The sequence below is a fragment of the Ostrinia furnacalis genome, unplaced genomic scaffold (genome assembly GCF_004193835.3).
Source record: "Ostrinia furnacalis isolate ACB-3 unplaced genomic scaffold, ASM419383v2 OfSCF2039, whole genome shotgun sequence".
Classification (NCBI taxonomy): domain Eukaryota; kingdom Metazoa; phylum Arthropoda; class Insecta; order Lepidoptera; family Crambidae; genus Ostrinia; species Ostrinia furnacalis.
The window spans coordinates 109298-133345 of NW_021132278.1; the positions used below are offsets into that span (position 1 = coordinate 109298).

Here is a 24048-nt window from a genome sequence, read left to right on the forward strand (position 1 = left end):
TTTATAATTATTTCAATTGGTATCTTTTCTTTATTTTTATTGAATTTTTCTCATTTAAGTTTATTGATTAATAAGTAATAAGTCAAATTTAACACTAATATGCATTTATATCGTGGCCAAATCGTAAAATTGATCACGTTATGATGATGTGACCAATTATTTTATAAAATGGTGTTATTTCAAGAATCGTTGAACCGATTTAAAAGAAATTTAGTAGGAACACAATAATTTGTGATCATGGCAAGGACATGGAGGGGGGGATGCCAAAGATGCCAAACTCTCTCTTTGATGACATTACGGTATAAAGTTACAAATAACAACACCAACTACAAAGTACTTCTGCTTAAAAACTTGAAATCGAACCGCCCTTCCGCCACTGTAACGCATTGTAACGTTTTTCAAGACCTCCTCTCCCCCCAGATTGCATTACGTAACACTAGAACGCCCCCTTAGCAACAAATACCACTACTCACTTTAAAAAAACGCTATTTTTGTTTTCACCCACCAGAATGGGTGGTAATGGGTAAAAACCGGGTTTTTACCCAAATCACCCAGTTTTAACCCAATCGGGTGAAATGGGTTTTTACCCACTACCCATCTCTAAGCACAAGTAGCAAATAATTAATTAGAATAAAGTAGCAGTAAAAGAAGTATAAAGTAGCATTGTTTTTAATACATATCCTGCGATGTACTCTTAAGAGTTAAAACCATGGTCCCTGTATGTGGTGCACTCATACCGATCCCAAGGAACCGTACTTACTCATAACAATAAGACACACACTGATCCATGTATTCATGCACTTGACTTTATGTCTTGAAACGCTGGTAGGGTAAAAAAAATAACGAGATTTGACGATTCGTAAGTATTACTTTATTTTAAAAAGGTAAATAAAGATGCTTTTAGTTTTGTATTTAACAAATTATCAGTTTTATCGGAATTAATTAATTTTCGAATCGAGTCACACGATATCATTCGATGACTTTGCGAATGCAGTACGATGATACGATTACTTTTACGTTGCGGCAATCACTAAAATTCGCTAAAATGACACTAATGACGTTTAAAAAGTGGCACGCTCGGCTTCATACAATTTTTGACACATGCTGCATCTATCCATATGTGATTGTCCCCCTATGAAAATAATACACTTTATTTCGCAAATGTAAGAAAATCTACTATTGAAGCATAATTTTCATGAAACTAGCAACACTAACAAAAGACGCATCCATTTTTTTCATAGATTCTTGTCTCTGGTTTTGCGCTGTGAGATCCGTTTTACGCAGCACCACCTTATAATTTTAAATTCAGTCGTACAATAATATCACTTAATTTCAAAAAAGGCTTTTGATACTATTTCGTATAAATAATGTTTATTTCTCAAAGTTTCACAAAAACTGATAAAACTATGGCTACTGAAGTTATATTTCTAAAATATAAACACAAACAAAATAAAAGTCTTAGAACGGAACGTATTAGAAACCATAGCATTTAAAAATAAAACGATCACAGACAAAGTTCGTGTGCTTTTCGAGTCTGCCATGTTTTGTCCTATTTGTCGCGCTTGATCAACGCGTTCGTCGCGTTTACTGTTTTAAAACTGTTATTTTCTGAATGTATTACGGGCTGTGTTTTGTTTACAAATAGTGTAGTTGATGGTGTTGTAATTAATTTACTAAAACATTTGGTCAATCGATCATTTTGTTACCTCTGTGTGCGACAGTGTAATTCGAATTTCAACAATTTTATAATCGTCCGCTAGCTTGCTTGTGTCTGTATTCAAAGAAATTACGTCGCGTATTCGAGACATTCTCATCAAACGCAGTGATTTCTTAGCAAATTGTGTCGAGCTGTGACGCAACCCACGTGCACATAATACAGCGAGCATCTCATGCACATTTGTTATTATTTTGTTCACGAGTTCGTGGTGCGTCGCCCGCCGCCTTCGCGTTCGCCCGCTCGATTAGGCATCTGAGAATTAGACGGTGATTTCTGGTGCATTATTTTGTGCGGGCTAGTGTTGGTGTCGTCGTTCGGTGCAACGCACACGTGACTCGGGACGAGTGTTTGGGTGTCAGTCGACTGCGGTTCGCGAGCGCACGGGCACGAAACAGTCCGGCAGCACTCTGCAGTGCGGAGCGCGCGATTCTGAGGTGAATCACCGCGCGTTGTTGACCGTGCTTCGCCGTGTTTACCCGCGAGTGCATAAGTGCGTGTAGGGAAGTGAATCAGGCATGAGCGGCGCGTTGCGGCGCCGATGACACCGCCGTCCGGAGAGACGGCGTTTTGATCCCGTGTGTGTGCTGTTATGGTTGTTGGGTTATGAGTGTGTGACAAATTTGTAGTGCAAGGACACTGGAGCCCCTAGACGGAGTTGGGCCCGCCGGGGCGGCCCTGGTACTTTTGGGGGCTCCTCACGAAGGCAAGATGGCTGCGTGGAACCGCCACCACCACTTCAACATGCTCATGGATGAGAATGCCAAAAATAAATGTAAGTAGCAACATTTATTTGTTATTTTTTTTCAGTCTCATTAGTTCACTTCGAACAGGTTGTTTTTGGGATTTGAAATCTCCATAATTAATATTATAGGTACCAAATTAAAAAAAATAAGTTTTTGATTCTGTCAATTTATTCAATCCATATAGATTGGTCTATGAGAAAATTTCCAACAATCCTAGTAGGACATCTTATTCAACTAAATTACCCACATAATTTACTATGAAATTTAGACATTATACCTACTTTAATTAAAATATTAGATGCGATACACTTTAAAAAGTGTTTCTACATGCGATAAACATCCATCTGGGCTTCTTAAAATATTACCTACATCTTTTTTAACGCTCAATTAATTCAATCGCTAATAAAGTCTATCTTACATAGCATTGGTAAATCTGGAAACATTGGGGGAGGCTTATGTTCAGCAGTCGACATCCTGTTCCTAAAATGCTGATGAATTATGCTCAGTCGTTTGGACAATCCATGCTGCATAAAAGTAAACAAAAATGTAGTTCCTTCCATTAACATTGAATGCATACTCAACAATGTTCATAACAAAATTGATTTGACAACCTTATTCTTTATAAAACAAGTTCATTAGCGTCAATCACTTTCATTAATTTGAAACTATTCAACACAGGAAGACTAGTGCAACCTCCGAGACCTGTGTCTATATTCCTGGAATCGAGAAAATAGCCTTAATTTTCCCGAATTGCAATCAGAATTCTCAGTATTTCAGCAGCAATTCTAGGTATTGGCTGGCACAAGCCTATTTACAAACAAACTCATTCTTATTTCTTTAAACTTATGTGTTTATAAACATTTCACTTGGTAACTTCTAGTTTAGTTAAATGTTTTAGTGTAAGACTAGATCTAGGTACAAATGTTATGTTGATTTTCATCGTGCCACAAATTATCTACCTATCTAGTACATCTATTATAATATTATTGTTGGCATGTGCCACAGATTTAGTGTACTGTTACTATGTGATAGGCTATCTAAAACGTTACAACTAATCACAAACCACAATACAAAAGGAGATAAGCAGCTGAGCTGTCTTTTCAGTTAGGTACTAATTTTTCATTATTGTTATTGTACTGTTACATAAGTTCTTTAGATAATTATTTAATTAGTTTTAAGTAAAGTATTATTAGGTAGGTTCCTTCAATATCCCATCATTTTAGCATACTTTTGTAACTTTAAACTCAAAATGCTTTGAAACTGTTGAAGCTAATAATTTCTAAACATCTTGATATATTGCCCATATTAGATCTAGACCCTTTTGGCTGATACAAGGGCAATAGCTCCTTTTGAAGTGACCACACCATTTGTAACAATCAAAGCACCTAACACGGCCCTTGATTCAATGGACACAATACAATTTTCCGCCTATCACCTTTACGTGCGATAGGTTTCCATGGCCCTGTGTGTGTATATTGTTGAATGCACACAACCCTCTGTGACCTACCTGTGGAATACACCCGCTGCCCTACATCCCTTCACCTTTATTTAACGTTTGTCATATTTAAAATTGATATTTTCCCGATATTATTTCGAGCGTGCGAAAAATGCGACGCGCAAAAATGCTATATTCGGTCGCCTGAAAGGACAAATTTCTACAAAACTCTTTCACTGAGTCAAAACTTTTACATCGGTGTTTTTTGAACTTCATAATGACGATCTATACTAAGAAATAATGCGACATTATCAAAATATACTTCTGCTACATTACATTAGACATGAATGGAAGTTGAAAAAAAGTTTTGATACTGCACTTGGGTTTTGGCTTACTCAAGTTTCTTTCTAGCTCAGTTCATATCCACTTATTAATGTCGTCGTTATGTATTCAAAAACACTGAATGAATACAATGTTCTAACTTATGATTACTGAATTCCGTTGTTACGTTTTGTATTGGATATTATTATGACATTATGTCCATTTGAGTCTTATTCCGAACCATCAATCACCAAGTTTACATAACGGTGGACTACAAACATGCAATTTGTTGAAAAGCAGCTATTAATGATACGGTAGCCGACGTTGTCGCGAAGAAAATTGTTTTGACGTAATTTGTGGTTTATTATCAGTTCATAGCGTCGGCCCTAAAGTTGTTTAACGGACGGTGACGACCCCCTAATCTTCGGACTAATTATGTTCAACCCTCACAGATGGGTTCCTGCATTGACGCTTTATTAGATGTAATACGTCTTTTATGTCCCTATTCAAATTATTTGTCAATATATTTCAATTTGTATTAACAATGCGTGCACGTGCCTGGTATGTTTCTTTTGTACTTTAGGTGATTCACTGACTTAGATAGCTTAGCCGCCCTGACTGTACACGAATGATTGTTCGTAAATAAAATTTCATTCCGATGTGATTGTGATCAAGAGGCTATTACATTTCACATACGTTTTGAAATTGTCACAGTTGCAGATATGTAAGGAAACCTATTATTTCTGTATATTAACCCATCGAACACCAAGCGGTCGCATAAGACCACATAAATTTCTATCGTCTCGATTCGCGAAGGATCATATCATAAAATACTTTATCATAATGCCTGCCTGACCCGATGAAAACCCATACATATTTTACACTCCGCCGCTTGAAATGAAACAAAATAAAAAAAATTAGTTTCCTTGTTGCGTTCACGAAGCCGCGATCCTGAATCTAGTCATGAAAATTTTCCTTGCTGCAACTTTTCTTCCTTTGGTCAGATTAACAGTTATGTTATCTAACATCATAGTCAGACTATTGTCGTTAGCATTTTATCCTGTGGATAAAACCTGTTACTAAGCACAGAAGTGTGGATTCGTTGGAGTGACGAGCTGCTGAAACTCGTACCCATCAGTTTATTCAATTTTCCGGTAAAGCCCGCCGTATCACTTCCCACGCTTTTGGCACTACACTGGCGATCGTTGCATTCGCGAGTTCTAAATAACACAAAGATACTGCTCTTAATACCCAGTTCTGGGGTATCCGGGCAATTTCTCGGTATTTTATTACATAATTGAAAACGACAACACTTGCTTTCATATAAATTCAGCTCATTACTTGTTAATTTGCACCCCAATCCATGTAGTTACACGCTGAAAAGGCGTAATAACTTACTCGCCTCTCTCCTTTTTCTTCAGTCTTTACTGTGGTCACTAATGAATTGTGACCGAATCTCTTTAACTTATGAGAATAAGGATAAAGATCTCTGACAATTTTGTTAACAACCTCTTTGAAATTCATGAATTCAGAATAAAACATGCTAATTTATTTCAGTATGGTCGAGGAAACAAAATTTTACTCGAATAAATTAGTACAAGGAGCGAATTCACCCCGCGCCATAATGTTACAAAAACTGCTCAGAGCTGTAATGTTGTTTTTAAAAATTCGGTGCCCGTGGAATGGAAATGAAAATTACATGGTGGCGGCTTTGGGTCACGGCGGGAGGGGTCGGAGTGCCAAATATTTACGACGGTCGACGGCGATGCCGGAACCATAGGTGAATTCGCATTTTTCGTATCAACTTTCATTCACTGTCTGAAAGCTGGTTGCTATGCGGATGCTGGCCTCACTCTGTCATTAAACCAGTGCTCGTGCAACGCGGCGTTATGTAGATAATATCGTACTCTTTGGAAAGTATTTTGCTTTATCTACTTCGGAATATAATAATTCTTATTATCTTGTCATCTATTATGATTTGGGATACTCGTGTTTGCGATTTATCGCGACATGCTATTTATTTTGTTTTGCTTTATTGCGTTTCCTTAGCGATGACGAAACGGTGTTTGATTGGTTAATTGGATTGAGTTTGTTTATTTATTTATTGTCAGTAGCATTGCGGTTAGTAAAGTTTATTCGCTATGTATTATTGGATTTTGTGTCTAATATTATTTTTCAGTCATAGAAGCAGTTGGCACAGTATTGTTTTGACATAACGATCGGCCAAAATGGTGTGATGACTGATAGTTATTTAAAATGAATCGTGGTGTTATTTATGGTCTTCGACTCGCTAACGGTTGGTGTTCCACAGTCAACCAGTTATGCCCATGTCTGCGAATCGAGTGCTTCGCTGTGGCCGGTGAATGGTCACCTTTCACCGACACACTGTCTAGACGACTTCGTTTCGACTCGTGAATGAATTTTACATCGGAATGCGGAACGACAATTCATCGTGCCCCACCAAAATGTTCGGTGCGCTTTGCGAGTGAAATCTCGAACGTTTAGCGAAGCCGGCTCTCGGACGTCGTCCTCGAAACTATAGGAAAGGTTCCGCAAGTTACTCGAGTTAACATTCAAACGAGAGTTGTTATTGAAATGTTAGTATCATTTGTTCAGGGTGCTTGTTCAAACACCTGGACAAAGCGTGGGCAGCGCCGGGCGGCGCTGTGTGGGCATTCAGGTACCCTATGCAAATTGTTAAGATTTCTCCGGCGAGTACTGAGTCGACCCATTATTTCTGAAACCGCCACGATTTCATTGCGCACCAACAATTTGCATTTTAATTGGACGAAGTCTCGCTTACAGATCATAAGCGCGCTTTGTAGTACACCACAAACCCCTTTGTACCGCGATTATTGAGCTAACAACTCTCAAATACACACAATACTCATATAATTACTTTAACTTTCACTCAATTCTTGTTTTAATTAGAAAATTATTGAAATTATGAAGTAAGTTCCACAATCGTAAACACCGGGGCATTATAATGGAGTATTATTTCTAGTGGTTTCCGCCTATCAACAGTTTTGGAAGGAAAATAAAAACTTATTTTTATTAGTCACGAAGTTGTCGGAGTGTGACGCCTGACGAGCCAGCCCTAAAGTGCCTCTTGGTGTCATCGACCGGCTGTGAAGGTTTTTGCACGTCCAACGGTGCTGTTATTTTAATAATTGAATGAGTATGGAAAGTAACGTCACAGACATTCCTTCAGTTAACGGTACGCCTGTTGTACTGAGCACATACAATGAGACTAATTTAAATTGACGATCTATGTTGGTACCTTATTATTGGTTGATGAAGCACTTTGACCAAACTAAGTCCCTAACATTTGAAGTAAAATGTACAACTAAGTAAATATGTGGACAACTTCCGTGATTCAGATTTCCACGTAGTTCCAACGCATATTTTGTACAAAATAACTTATTGCTAAAGGCGACAGACATTGGCTGGCGTCGAGGTTACCTTATTTCGTAGCCATTGGGTTCATTAATGCTTTGTCCTTAACCTTGAGGCTAATCGATTTCGTTGTATTCCGTTCTATCCAGCTCTTCTACTCATTCTAACATGAATGGGATACTGATAATATAGTCCGGATATCAAACACTTCTTGGTAGTAGAGTTATTTTGTATTGAATACAAATGAACTTCTATGGTTGCTTGTATGTGACTCCCCAATATATCCTAGAAACCATTTTCAGCCTTTACATTCCGCTTAATTTATTTTCCGATAAAAGGTGAAACGAAGACGCCCAAAGACTTCGAAAACCTCCAGGGAAATAAGTTATTCTCGATCAAGAGCTGCCTTTTAGCACAGGAATCTTCCCATCATTTCACCGATTACCCAACGTCAGAATCTAAATATCTAAAGTTGCCATGGCCACACGCTAATTGTTTTGGCACAGAGAACATCAACAGAGCGCTAGGAAAACCCGTCGTGCTATAAAGTATTAAGTTTGCGATTAATGTCGAATTTGGTGGTTCGCACCCCCATCGGGCCCCGCGTCGTTGACCTGTAGTTTTTGCACACCCAGTTACTGCCGGCCCCGCTAACTAGATCACCACGCAAGTCTACGTCGCTCGTTGAACAAAGCAATTTGCCCGTGGATTTATATCTCAACTGATTCTTGCCTTAGTTACGGAGGCAACATGATGCTCGAATCAAGATGAGCGGTGAAGATGATGCTTGAAAGATTTGCGTTATGTGCAGCTTCAAGCATTTGTAAAAGTCGTATTGGCTGAAGGTCTCAATGAAAACAAAGGAAGGCAGACGAAGGTCACAATGATTAGACGACAGCAAATACACTCATAAAAATCTGTTACCAGATTTATGAATTGGCCACTAAGGAATATTTATCTGATCATTATTCCTATTTAATTCCACAAGAACAAGTCTCAGCTCAGTTACGTGGGTGAGCTAAATAAAGTTATTTCCAATAGTCGACTAGTAGTTTAGTAGGCAGATTACGCAAAATGAGACACGTTTCAAACATAGAAACGCTTCGTAGCTAGATAGATAGGTATTTTGGCAAAGTTTGCATTTTTCGTGGCGCCATCTACTGTTATGCTTTGCGGCAAGTTCCCAAACGTTGGTACTGATAACGTGTTTGTGTCCTTCTTCAGTTTATTGACCTCTGAAGGTACGTGCGAATTATCATAATCGTATTTTTTACTAATTCAATTAGTATACTTGTAAGCAATGTGCCGCATAATGAATCATTTGGATATTTTATCAATTTATATTTAACCCATTTGGTTATGGTTAAGGAATCTGGAGCACAGAAAAAATGAATACAAGTTAATTGAGCAATAAAACACTAAATTGAGACAACTTCGATAAGTTTTGTGTCAATTATTTCACAAGAACAGAAGTTAGTTGAATTGATCTCTGAGAAATCATTTGATACTTTTATGGTCACTTAACCGTCATAAATAAAATGTAGTAAAATATCCATTTTAACTTGTATTTGCAGTTTTCTGTTACAAAATTGAAAATAAAAAAGTTCATTACGTTGGCACACGTTTCACGTCATAGAAAGGTCAGCGTGCATTTCGTGTGCGCTGTTGCCACCGTCGCGAGCGCAATAACTCTGTTTACATTATCAGCGATACGCGCTGCTATCGTGCATCTAAGGCCTCAGCCTCGAACTTAGCGGGCAGCGGGGCGGCGGCGGCGGCGGCGCGGGAGCGGCAGGATCTTATGCGTAAAATCAAATAGACCGGTTCTCGAAAACAGCGGCGCGGCAGCGGGGTGGCAGCGGGCAACGAGCGGGCAGCGGCGAGGGAGCGGGCAACGAGCGGGCAGCGCACTCCTTCTTTTGCCCACAATAAATCGAGCGTTAGGAATAAATTTGAATCGAAATAAAATTGTCGCCGTTGTTCAGACATTTCGTTTGCGAATAAAAACAAATATCTCGAAAACACAACCCCGAACACAACACTTCGCCGCTAAAGCGCCGCGCGAGCTGCCCGCTTGTTTCGAGAACGGGTCTGCGTTGCCCGCCCCGCTCCAGCGCCGCCGCCGCTCCCGCCCCGCTGCCCGCTAAGTTCGAGGCTGAGGCCTTAACGCGAAGGTATCGGCCGATAGCGGCGCGGGCGCGCAGTTTTCGCGCACTCGCGTCCGAAGCGCCCCCGCGCGGGCCCCGGGTGAACGGCCAGACAGGCGGGCTGCCGGCCGTTAAACCTGACTCGGACCAGTCCTGCGGCCTCGCAAACCCAAAACGCTGCGCCAATGTCACCTCTCACACCAACAAAATAAAGACACACCAATCATCCTCATCTAGTTGTAAAATCCACCAATTTTACTGCCCAACAAATTATTGTTTATTCCAAACTGAATTCCATAAAATTGCAGTATCGATTTTATCTACCGCAGATAAATTACATCGATCATTTTATCAAACATTATCAATTTTACCTACTTTGGTTAACCGTTTCTAGGAATACTGTGGCTGGCGCCAATTGATATCAATTGTTATCAGTCAAAGAATGCGAATTTGTTTCGCTTTGTGATTGGAATTTTTGTTGCTAATCGGATATGATTTTCATTTACTTATTTTTATAAATGCTAATTGGGGTTTTTAAGCCGCTTTATTGGTAGGACGCATTAAAATGCACTCGATTGTACTATTTTCTCCTCCGGCCGAGTGCCATTCGGGCCAAGGTGATGCAAATCGGGCCTCGGCGACTTCCCTGTGTGTTTATGTGACGACCCGACCGTCCCTGGCACTATGAAAATCTACTAGATGCATTATTCTTCTGCCTAAGTGCTTAATAGAAAACGTGCTGAATAATTCACCAGTTGAAGACTGCTAATAAAAGCGTGCTCGACAAGATGGTGGCGGTCGATATGTAAAGAGATGAGATCTAGGAATAATATCCTGGTGAGATTGTTTACGGTGCGGCTCTCGCCGGATTGCGCCGTAACGGTCGCTACTCGTAGTTCCCGCAGCTCAGACGGGAAGGGAGCACACAGGTGGTGCGGGCGAGCGTCTGCGTCCTCGGTGCTTTTTCATTCTTTGTTTGCGCCGAGGATTTGCATACAATCGGAGAAATTGCGTGGCTGGCAGCAACCGGGAAAAAAGGAATTCGTGTAGTTTTATGCATATGACTGCACTAGGTGCGAGCCCTGCGCTTTTTAATACTCCACCACTCACACTTCAATTGATGGGGCATTGTGACACGACCGAAACGACGTAGTACTTACGTCTACGACGTATACTCGATCTCAGTGCAGAGTTTACCATCGACGTGTTTGTCATCTGAATCACGTGGCCTTCCGCTCGGTTATTACTAGTCGCCGCTGGGTTAGCGCGTTAGTTGTGTCGGACTGTCCGCGCAGGCATACCGTCCTTATCGGCGCGAACTCAAGTACGCATCAACAACGCCACGTGTATAAACATTGTTTCACAACAATAACACGCGGTGACGCGCGCAAGGACGCGCCGGCATCGAAGCGGACATACCCCGTACCGGCCGATTGATTCTCTAACGTTTACTGCGCATCAAATCTGTAAAAACACAATGTCTAGCCAACACCAGACACCAAAAAAACTTGAAGAGCGCGCTTGCTGACTTGCCTCGGCCGACAACAAAATGAATTTTACCAATGCACGGATGCTACAAGTGCCCCTTTGTTTTAATAATCAACTATCCGACTTGTGTGGTCTTTATTGCTCTTTTGTTTTAAGACACAACAATCGTGTTTAGTGATAGTGTTTTTAAATATCAGTTTAGTGTTGTTAAGTGATGTCAGCTCCGACAGAAGACGAAACGGGCGACAGTAAGTAATTATTAAGATCAATAGTAGATTCTATTTTTCTAAACTGGTTTCTAAGTAGCATCACCAGCAGAATGCGTCAAGGAGACCGTCTTAATGGATTCCTTGAAGACTCGGTCAGAGAATTACGCAGTTACTTTGCATCGAACAACCATCGCTCGTTGTAGAATTTACTTGAAACTTCAGGCCATGGCTTTTATCTGGCCTTGTGCCGGTTACCAGTTGGCAGTAACTAACAACGTACATAGGTTTTTACTGGGTTTTTTGTTTTGTGGCTAATACTTTGTTTGATATTAAATCTTTCTTACCGTTTGGTAAAATATAAATGCTACAGCTGTATCGTTTGTTTCTTTGTCTCAAGAGTTGCTATCAAATCCGCGCTGAGCGCGCGCGGTCTGTTGTCATCTTACATAATAATCTCAATTATTATGACTGTGTGCTGGGTCATTCCATCGTTTCGGGTGTTACGTTCGTACACACATATTCAACAATTTCATGTATTTTGAAATAGTATTTTAATAATGTTAGTGCCTTAATCTGTCCGTTTTTAGTTGTTTTATTTAAATAATAAAGTTTGTACAGCTTAGAATGTAGGATAACGAAAATATGAGTCGAAAAGTGTGCGTTTCGGGCGTTACGAGATTTTGCCTCTATGTTCTGACTGTTGCTGCATTTACTCGAGATTTAGCGAATTTTCTTAAGGAATCATACCTAAAACTTACAGGACTTCCTAAAGTATGAAATATACAAACCATGTAACATACGATCACTGTTAAATAAAACGTTTTACTATTTTTTTATAAATTTTTTCTTTGTTTCGGGTGTTACAATGGTTTTGTTTCGGGTGTTACGAGTACGAAAATTCAACGCGTTTTATCGATAAAATCGGTGTTTTATTAGTATCTAGGTACTACAAAATAAAAAGTACAACAAATAAACACAATTAGAGCGAATTCTGGTTTGAAATTACGAAGCAGATTTTTTTAAAAAATATACAAAGTTCAAGTTTAATTTTTCCTCAGAATATAGCTTTTTCTATTGTTTTTGGCTTGAAATAGCATTACTTTAATTTCTAATTACGATATTTATTGGAAATGTCAAACATCGACACTTTTTAGCAATACCTACCTTAATTTTAGTGTTAAGTCGACATTTCAAAAAAGTCTTAAATTGAGAAATATGACTCCTTTTCCGATTCCAGCGCTAGTGGGAGGTCAAAGGACCCTCACAGTAATACTTTTTCACTTCTCCAAGCAATATGCACACAATATCGACACATAAATAAAAATGTAATACCCGAAACGTTTCGGGTGTTACAGTTTTTCATCATGAAAGAAACATACTAAATTAGTATCATGCTCAGATATTAGTTAGTATTTGAAATCATTACTACCATGACCTTACTTTTACCAAATATTGTTATCCTAATCCATGTGTAAGGTACAATAATAAAACAAATACCTGTTTTTCTGTTTCGGGTGTTACATCGCCGAAGTAACAAGAAAACACACTTAAAACTTGATGATTATCAATTTTTTTGGGACTATGACGTTATCTACCAATACTATGATAAATACCCTCGAATCATATAGTGGCAAAACGTTTCACAGATTGATAGTTTTTATTTAATCGTATTACTAATAATTAGAGAGAAAATGATCATTCAGACAGTTGACTTAAGTATAGACTTTGAAGACTAATAACTTAAAAATTACTTGTTTCTCTCAGATTTTTTTTTGGTGCACATTATAATTTGGAATGTATACCTTCAAAATTCATCAGATTTAATGCGAAAAGAACATATTTAGTTTTTCACCCTCGGTAACATTTGTCATGGAATGACCCTGCTATGACTGCTTCGCTTTGCAAGCGCAACTTCTTTATTGGCATAACAATCACATTATCATTGTCGTGATTACATTAGTCATACACGTACTATTACTGCTTACTCACCAATATGATCTAATTATCCAATCATCTCAACCTAATGTGATAAGTAAACCTGATACGTATTTACATAATGGCGGTAATTGATTCTAGTTGGGCGCTAAACTTGGAATGTTTTAATTTCGCGAAATACATTACGTTTATGACTTGTTTATTGTTTAACTATTATTAGAACTGTAGCGTCACTGTTTCTATGCCAGAATTTGTGTAACAAATAGTTTTCCTGTTAGTTACTAGATAAAATGATACTTTTGTTTTAAATTATGCCTTAATTTGAACAACAAAGGGTCCTTTTAAAATAAATAAAAAGTACCAAATCATTAGCTAAATATTATGTGTAAATATGTCCCTTAGTAGATGTCTTTGTTGGTGTTATCACTAAAAACTGCATTGCGGTTCGTAAACAGTGAGCATATCTTGCACCTCCCACGCCAATCGCCGGCGACTAGTCGCATTCCTCGCATACCTGACGCAGGTTGTCGGCCGGACCGCGGCCGGTTCCGAACGGCTCTGACGTAGCGTTAGAGGCCTAACGACTCCGCCGAGTCTACGCGTTCGAAATTCGAACTGTGATTTGATGTTCTACGATGTTCCATCATGGCATTTTGCGGCCATAAAAATTTATGACAGACACGTCATCGCGGACCAAAATAGCCACATAATTTGTACATTAATACCACTTGTCAACTATAAATAAATCCATTTAAGCTATTCTGTGGTTGTACAGTGAATGGAAATTATTCTACGTAACCTACGCACTTCTTCACAACTTGTTCGTCCTTTTCCACAACTACCAAGCAGTTCAAAATTATCTGCCAATTTTTTTAATAAAAATCTTTTCCTATGGGGTTCTTTTCGCAAGAATTACACACTCTTTCTTTGGTTTTGACATTGTTGCCGTTAGTTTACCCGCCATAAAACAATGGTTCCCCTTCCGGCGACGAGTTATCTAGCGGAGGGTCGTCACTTCGCATACCTCCCACGATTGCTCTATCGAGACCACTCAGCTGACTAACTGTTTATTTAGTCTGTGTATTACATTATTTTCTATGACGCCGTTAACGCAGACGCGCCAAGCACTCTGGCCCGAATAGTCCTTAGGGTGGACGCATTTAAAATGATTTTGTATTTTTTTTACTCTTAATTGTATTGCTATTTCTCATATAATTTTGTGCAATATACCAATGAAAAGCGACAACCATTCAATTAGAATATAATATGCTATAATAAAATAAGCTTTGCATAAGGTGTTAATGTCCGGCTCGAAGGACCAGAAATAAATTTTATTTTCAATTCTAATATATTATGTTTTCTGAAATATTCTCTCTTTACAATTTGGTAATGTGAACAAAATGAACAAATATTATCTGGAGTAAAATAAACATTTAATTGTATTTACCTACGTAGAACATTGTTTACACCACTATAAGCTCCTTAATTATTCAGTAGCGTAATTACACCAACAAAGAACAGTGCCGATAATTCCATATTCGGTATTGTTTCCATAGACAAACAAGCGCCACGAGTATCGATGTTCCTGAGACATTCAAAAATAGATCTCTTATTTGAGAACGCACAACGAAAACGTTTTATCCTGAACACGTTTTTCGTCTAGATATTTTTTGGAACTACACAACTATAATTAGATTTCAATAATGGTGATTCACTGGTAGACTTTTTAAACGCAGACTGGCTACACAACTTTTCAGAATAATTAACTGGATTGTTAAGAATTTCCAGTTAAGATCAAAGTGGGCGGTAGACCGACAAACAGACAGTGGTTAACCTGTATCCGTTATATAACGTACGGAACTCTTAGATCGTTTATAATGCTAATAGGCGGATGCGGCCTGATTTTCAATCGGCATCGCTCAGTCATACCCTAGTTATCTTGTGTTCATAGGAATAAAGACTAGAATCGATTAAGAAATGGTTACCATTTGAACGTTCTATTCTTGTTTCTTCTGCATAACTCAGTATTATCCGGATGTTCATCATTTTATGTTTGGGGCTGATGAGCTATGCTTTTGGGAATTGGGTTATTCTGTAATTTTGTATTGTTTTGGCAGTTGTATTTTCATCACGTAATATTGATAAATCCATCGTCGATATTCTAACGATTGCACTGCAGTATACAGTGCATCTAAAATTTTAATTTAGTAACGTCTCCGAATTTTGTTCGGGTATCCCAATCCAATAGATAACATTTAGGTATTCGTGTTGTGGTATTATCATCACATTTACCACGAATGTGGTGGTTAAACCTGTGGTCAAAAAGCCTCATTTACCTTTGTAGATCCATTTTTCCCATAAAAGACTAAAACATGGCAGTGATATGCTATCAATTTGAAGGGAATCGAATATTGTCAGAAGGCGGATCATCCACTTTAATTCGAAAGCTACATTTGGCGCCCAAATACATCCATAATCCTTTGTCAATATTACTTACTTCGCGCAACTCTGAAACCTCCTGCACCGAGTATTGCGCTTCAGTTTCACAACAAACTACGCAGTTGCATGCGGCCCGCGGTGCGCATGTGTGCATGACGATACTTCAGCGCGTGTTGAGCGCATGTGCTGCTTGTTAGCGAGGCCTTCGCACTTGACGATTATAGACTTGTCATACTTTTTGGACATTGTTTACGTCTAAAAATAACTTACATTTTATTCCGTTGCGTTATTTCACTTTCTTTTTTATTCCTTTACATTTTGGCATTTGGTAATTTCGTCGTGTGTTTTCTGCAGTGGGTGCAGTAACTTATGTTTATAAGTTCAATCAACTGAGGCGTGTCAATGACTGGGAACTGCGTTGACAACATAATATGTTATAGCTTTATAATCAGAACTTTATAACATTTGGAGTTCAAACCCTTATTCGCGTTTCCAAATCATAAACTTTCATTTGTAATTGAACTTTGTTTTAATATTATTAAAAGTAAAATCTAGTATCGCGCGCATTAACATCTTGTGCTTACTAATTATCAAAACTTATTAATCAGCACTAATTTTGAACTCTCGAGACGTTCAACAAACTTCGCTACACAAAAGTCGGCATGATACAAATAAGTGAGGCAAGTGAGCCGCTATTTTATTATGAAATGTCACGTTGTGCCAGACGGTACATAAATAAGACTGAATTAACTTGTCTGCGACCTCGGGAAAGTTCACATTCACACCTTGGATTATGGGCAAAATACAATTCTTCAAACAAAGTTTATTTGCTGCAAGAATTGTGTGATTTGTTCAAATTAGTTTTCACAAAAAAATGCATCAATGTTTCTGGTGTTTTAAAAAATTACTATCGATCGAAGCACGAATACATAAATAAATGTAACACTGGATATTTTGCTATCAACCCCAGAAAAAATATTATTTTCTTACGTAGAACCTTACGTAATTGAAGACTGAAGTCGAAGTACTCTCCTTTATCAATGTATTATAATTATGTCATATGTATTATAATTATGTCATATGATGACACAATAGAGCCCAATTACGAGCGTCTGATTCTAAATTTAACAAATTCAGTAATTGAGACAGCCCCGTAAAATGTTTCACCTTTTCCAGACGAACATGACGAAATTTACTGTCTGCGACCTTTGAATTTCAAGTAGTAAACGTTCATTGATTGGTTAACCCGTTGTTTGATAAGATGGTTCAAAATGTGGTGGCAAACAACTACATGGCTACACACAAAAGTCTTAGAGGCAGTTGTTGTACCCACTCTGGTTAAATTACCCACGTAGAACTATTTCGTCAGTAATTCAACATGTTACGGGTACCTAACTCTGGTATGTACGGTTTGCGGCTTATCAATACACACTTCTGAATTTTAAGTAATTGTAATAGACCTTATTTTGCTACAGAAATGTATAATTGTACACACACCGAATGTTATGTTTCACATTACTTATTTACTCACAGAAAATTACGGGATGTATGTCAACCGTGAAATCGTTCTAGTAATTACAATTTAATGGAATTCTTTTACTGACAATACGAAACTACATCGACGATCAGAGCAGAAGCTGTTCTTCTTGTCTATTCTTGTTTTTATTTTTTTACTTTCATTTGTCTTTGTAAATATTTTAACAAGAATGAACGAATGTCAATTAATTTATCAACATTTGCGCTTAAAAATTAACGACTATCCGATCAAGTTGTAAAAAATGCGTACCCATAATGTTGTCGAGGATATTTTAAAGCATCCTCATGGAAAACGTTTTATTTCCTCGGGGCACTTAAAATTACACTCACTGAAATACATTTTTATTGCGTGACGAAGTTAACGTCAGAATTTACCATGTGTGTTGAAGCAAAATGAGTGCCCAATTTACGTGTTTGAGCGACGGTTTAATGATATTCAGTACAGCTTCTTTAACATTTCATCAGATGAGTTTTACTTTAAAATTGAGAGTTACATTAAATCAATTTTACGCAGAATCGGTGGTATTTGTGTCACGATAATTCAGGTTTTTGATTAAATTGTTAATTATTAACCGTTATGATTCTATTAACCAGCTTTATTGGGACTAATGTGTTGTGTAATTTATTTTTCACAAGCGATTCGGTTTCTTATTTTACGTTTTAAATTGTTTAAGGTCTGTCCTTCTTGTCCTATATCCATCCCAAGTAACGTTGCTATGCGAAAACTTGTCGACCTACCGGTACTTACCAAGTCGTTCCTATATTCCTTTCAAACAAGCTGAGACTACAGGCAGCGTTGGGAAAGTTTGTTTTAGATAAAGTAATAGCAACACGAAATGGCGAAATCGCTGCTTGTAGTGAAACTTTAAAAATGAATAGGAAAACAAACATAACATACTCCTACATTTTAAAAGGAAATCTGCTATAATTATCGCTGTCTGAAATCATCACGGAATTGGCGTGACGTAGATATTAGTCATAAAAATCGTCCAATGACTCATGCGTTTAATATGCAACATAAATGGAACCAATAACCAATGTGTGGGTGAACAGGTGAAAAAGTTTGTTCACATGGCAATTTGGGCTATTATGACATCAAGTGGGTTGAAATGCCCGCTCGACGGACAATCTCCTAACGACCGCAATGATTAGTTGCCAGTTTGTTAACACGGACTAACTTTGGGTGAACTCAATCATTTATCTCTTAAACACAAGACAATCGCATTGTTATGTAAACGTTGATTGATACAAAGTGTAGTATTTAAATCATTCATTATTATTACATTAAATTACCTACCTAACTCCGCATTGTTTATAATTTGGCGCCAGATAAAGTTGACATTAAAAAACTGGTTCACAATCTTATCTGTGAACTGTACTCAATGTAATTCACATTTATATTTATTAAGCATGTTATCGTCACGTGAATCCTAATACTTAGTTATTTTATTTCAGAGAAAGAGTGAATAATGTTACTATGATACGCGGAAGTTATAGTGTGGGACGATACCTGGAAATTCATTAAAAGATTTCTAGATGAAATCGAGCAACAATTTTGCCAGGTTCAGTAGTTAAGAGCTTTTATTTCACAGCATTATTCTTAACATTCGCTTTAGGTTAAAAAAAGTACCTACGTAGAAAGGCTCATCTTATATAATAAAAGAGCGCTATCTCATTTAATAAAAGAGCTCTACTCTTTGTAAATTCAATCTAATCTAAATATTTTGATTTAGAATTTAAATCATCAAAAGCAACTTGTATTACTAAAATAATCGTAAAATTCTTACCAATAAAATGACTTGATTTATTGGATAATTAAAGTAACACACAGCATGACACCATTTAGGGATTTATTCGGATACATTTAGCCGCGGCATTGTAAATCAAGTTGAAGACAGCCGACTGGTCGGCAGTTAAACTAGAATAAATATATCTTTCACCCAAGATCTGATTGATATGGAACAAAAGCAAGATGTTGCCTATTTTGCTTTTGTTCAATATCAATTACATCTTTTAAGTACACACGACAGGATATCTAGCTAAACACTGTGGTATCTTATATTGTTGTATTAGGGGCGAATTTGCAACAGAAATGCAGTCTGGTGATGTATGTTATGTCGACTGTATGCCTATTTTATCCAAAGACTAGCTGTGTCCGCGACTTCGTTCGCGTGAAAATAGTTTGAACAATATTTCCCGTTTTTGCAACATTTTTCCTTACTGCTCCGCTCCTATTGGCTGTATGGTGGTGTTAATAGCCTAAAGCCTTCCTCGATAAACAGCCTATTCAACACCATATTTTTTCAAATCGGACCAGTAGTGACCTAAGATTAGCGCGTTCAGTCAAACAAAGTCTTCAGCATTATAATATTAAGTATAGACTATGGTATAGATGTGTTATATTATGTAACGACAACGACATTAATCTATGCTTGTATTGTTCCAGTGGGTGTGGTCGGAGGCGGCATGCCGGAGGCCGGTGGCGAAAGGCGGCACGTTCCCCTCTACGGGAGACTGGTCGCCGAAGACCAACTGGCCTCGATGAGCGCCCCCTCAGACATTCAGGTGAGCTCCAACGAGCGCACCCAGCGGGCTTTCTGCCGCTACTGTACCCCTAAGGTAAATGATGCACGAGGCAGTTTACCGGGCGCGGTGACGTCACTAACTCTAACTCGGACGTAGGTGGTGCATTAGGCGTGTGCGGCTGTGATTCGTCAGATATCAATTTCGTAGGTTTGATTTGAAGACTACTAAAAACATGGACTTATCAAACTATAACTGTAGAAAGTAAAGCTTTTTGGTTAACAGATCTGTGAAGATAATGTAGCTAAAATATTATTATTGTATATCAAAGAAAGAGTCTTGGCCCTTGACAAGATATCCTTACAAATACAACATCACTGTTATATTTGTTAAAATATTTTATCTCGCAAAAATTTATTTCATTCGGTTAACTTATCGGTGGAGTCGTTCCTTATACCGATTCAGTACTATTATTAGATATCAAAATAGCTTCAATAGGCGAATCACAGTTGCCCATTTCACTAACTCCGAATACTAGGAATCCGTGTACATATTATTACAATTCCACCATCGAGAAGCCTTCCTTCTAAATAAAAAAAACTAACTGGTGGATAATGTTCTTCTTCAGCTCTGTCCTATTTACCCAAAAATCTAAATTATATTGTAAGATACTTTTGTGACATGAAAAAAGATGTTTGTAATTTTTTACGAAGTGGCAATACAGGGTTACAGCCATTTTCCGGCGTTGGCAACTTTACGACCGGTTACAATGTAGTGCATACTCGAAGTCAGCATTCATTACAGTCGGACAGACAGTTACAATGTGCTAGCTTACTGAATTAGGAAACTTTGATGGGAACACTTCAAAAGTGAATCAAACCCGGTGCGGACGTGTGTCTTGCTTCATTTATAACTCGAGGGAATAGTTTACACGTCCTTTACTTTGTTTAAAATTAAGAAATTAAAAAGGTCTTCAATTACTTTAGAATTTGTTCTGTCACCCCTGCTCACCGAAGTTCAGTATAAAATCCAGCATGAAAGCTTTAGTAACTTTACTAACGTAACGTTTAGAGTCCCAAAATTTTAATGAAAATAATATGTAACAAACCTGAAAGTTTTCAATCCTTACGTTAAGAGTTGCCTCGACTAGTAACGTGTGCGCCACACCTATTGTTTTATTAAAAGGGCCATTAACTACCCGCGTCTAGACATTACGGCAAGTAAATAAATTAGTCCGTAAACTGTCACTAATTAAACACTCACTGGAACTAACTTCTCTTTCAGTGAGATCTAAATGTACCGACGGCCCTTTTCTGTGACATGGGACTTGTTTACCTTTGGAACGGGGTTAGAACCTATTTATTGATCACTTTGCTTGTGGCTTTGACCGTTTACGTGTCTTTTGATACAAAACAAATTAAAATATTTATGTTTAATAAGTTTCTCACAACTTGTACGTAATTATATTTTACACGTCTTTTACTCGTAAATTGTAAAACAATATGTTTTTGTTTGTAGCTAGACATTTCTTATGACATCAAAATCCTCAATTTTTCAGTACTTATTTACCATGAGGTGAGATTGAGATCAAACCCATAGTCAGTTCCAAGTAAAGAAAAAAAGTTTTTTCAAGGCATATTCAATTTTGATCGTGGCAACACTCAAATTTCTCACGAAAAATAAACTGTTTATCTCTCATTTGTATCAATAGAAACATTGTTAGACTTTAGTAATGCTGTAGGTGCGGGTGCGATTGTGTCAGCCAGTAGTACTTAGTGCAGACATACGGTTAAGGCGATTAGAGTCCTCAATGACCTTGAGCGTTTGACCTTCACGCTTCGCACAACACCCGCGCACCCCGCACGAAAACTCCGATTTGACACCGATCAAAATTACACGGGCATATGTAGGTACAGAATAGAAGCTCTTTCTTCATACGTTACTGCCTATTATTTTAAACTTGAATTGATGAACCTTGATGTCGATGTCATTCAACACAGGCGCAAGTGATGGCCCGAAATGTTCTAAACTAGCGCACCGTATAGTAAGGTATTTATATTTAACAAAAATTACAAATCATTTCAAACCGTACAGATACTCTACGCAAGATCTTTACAAACTTAGTGATGTTCTCTCGGTAAGACAAATCTACTTTTTAAACACTATCCTGAAACTTCATAAATCCTTGCCTTACGATGCCCATAAAGTCGCCCGAAGACGTAATTATAGCGTAGCTATTGCTCCTGCTGTAAGAACGGCTTACGCAAAAAGGCAATATATGTCACGGTCTGCCATATTATACAATAAAATAAATAAAATTTTGAATATCTACCCAAAGAATATATGCACGTGCAAAGAGACCATCACTTTATTCCTTAAATCCTGTAGCTATGTGGAAACTGAGGCATTTCTAGAAGAAGTAAATTAACTAAATCACCCACCCTCGAACACACACGCACACACTCACACACAAACACACTCTCACACACACACACACACACACACACACACACACACACACACACACACACACACACACACACCACACGTTTGCTCTTACAAACTCACTCTTGCACCCTGGAATTTTGAACATTAATTTATATTGTGTAACAATACCTGAAACAAATTACTTTTTATTTTTTTATATTTAAATTGATTTAATTAATTATTTTTTACATTATTTTATTTAATTTAATAAAAATAGGCTGAAAAATAATATATGTATATCTTAAGTCATAATTATTATTTATATTGTCAATTAATGTTAAATTAATATGGAGAGCGGGGATATTCTACCACAAGTATTTATTTACTTAAAAGAATTCCTCGATCGCAATATAGAAATGTAAAAACACCTGGTTATTAATAAAGAAATTTGAATTTGAAATTTGAATTTGAATTTGTGTAAACTATGAATTAGTTAGACCCATTTCCTGACGACAACCGATTGAGTTAAAATTTCGGATACACATGCAATTCGGATGACAATGCAATATTATGATGACATGGAGCTGATCTGATGATAGAGCTGGAAAGTCAGTGACCCCATAGGAACTCCGGAATAAAACGACTCCATCGAGTTGAGACTCGTTTGATTTGTATTTATTTATTTACATTAGGGTACTAATTATGTAAAGTTACGATAAACTACTTTACAAATCACGAGTACCTACTTCAATTCTATATGTAAACAGGGTCTGATGATGGAGCTGGAATGTGGCCATAAGAATTCTTCGAATTATTACGAGCTACATTAGAGAAAAACGATGCTACTACGCCGTAGTAAATTCCGCATCATAAATACTAAAATGCTTAAATTAAAATTAAAAGAAAAACATTCTTTAAAAAACAAGGTTTTGTATGCTCTAAAAAGAATAGAATAAAAAATAAAGATTCTATCATTACTCAATTTATATGACTAAAAGCTCGTCGCGAGATTTACTTGTGTAAACAAAAATACATTCATAACGTAACTTAATTTTAAAGTAAATCTAAAAAAAACACGGATAGGTAAATAATAGGTACATCTACAAGAACTTACCTAAATCTCGTAACAAGCTTTTAGTCAGATAAATTGCGTAAGGACAGAATCTAGGTATATAATAGAAAAAGACACGTTCCAAATTAGTGAAGGAATGTTAGATAGATACTTACATCACTGCATTCATTTTCAAAGCTCTCATGGCCGCATATTTCATCGAACCATTTTTTCGAGGCATTTTCATAAACTCAATCAGATGTCGTTATTTATGTCGGTATATGCGCGAAATAAAGACTTTGAATTACGTATTATTGCATACTTATAATCTTTTATCTGAGCTTTTATCTCAAGAATAAAATTGTCATTTTGACAAAATATTTCCCATACGGAGACTGTCAATAGGCCAATTTTATTCTCCATTTAAAAGTTTCGATGCATTCAAAAATCATAAAATAACTATAAAAATAAGGTTCATAGTAACCAACGAAAAAACAGATCAGGTTCCTAAGTCAACGCGCATATATTTTTTGGGTTCCGAACCTCAAAAGGAAACAACTAATTATTTAACCCTTAAAGGATTACTCTGTTATTCGTCCGTCTGTCTGTCAAGACCCTTTTTTTCATATGTATAGATAACAGCACTTAACATAAAAAATATGGTCTCAATGTCGACTTTCA

General features: G+C 37.5%; 1 protein-coding gene across 7 annotated transcripts in view; it reads left to right on the forward strand.

The window, feature by feature from the left end:
• The first annotated feature begins 1502 nt into the window (after nt 1-1502).
• The window catches only part of mnb (minibrain), a 146576-nt gene continuing 124030 nt past the window's right edge, over nt 1503-24048 (forward strand). For 3 of the 7 annotated variants that reach the window (XR_003656014.1, XM_028306611.1, XM_028306612.1), the window contains exons 1-2: nt 1503-2489; nt 19813-19985. Coding sequence is in view for 6 of the 7 variants with exons in the window: in XM_028306611.1 (XP_028162412.1) it covers nt 2426-2489; nt 19813-19985 (237 nt within the window). In the remaining variant the exon portion in view is untranslated. Of the gene's footprint in view, nt 2490-11030; nt 11496-19812; nt 19986-24048 lie in introns of those variants that run through there. The other 4 variants (XM_028306614.1, XM_028306615.1, XM_028306613.1 and 1 more) reach the window with 3 other exon arrangements.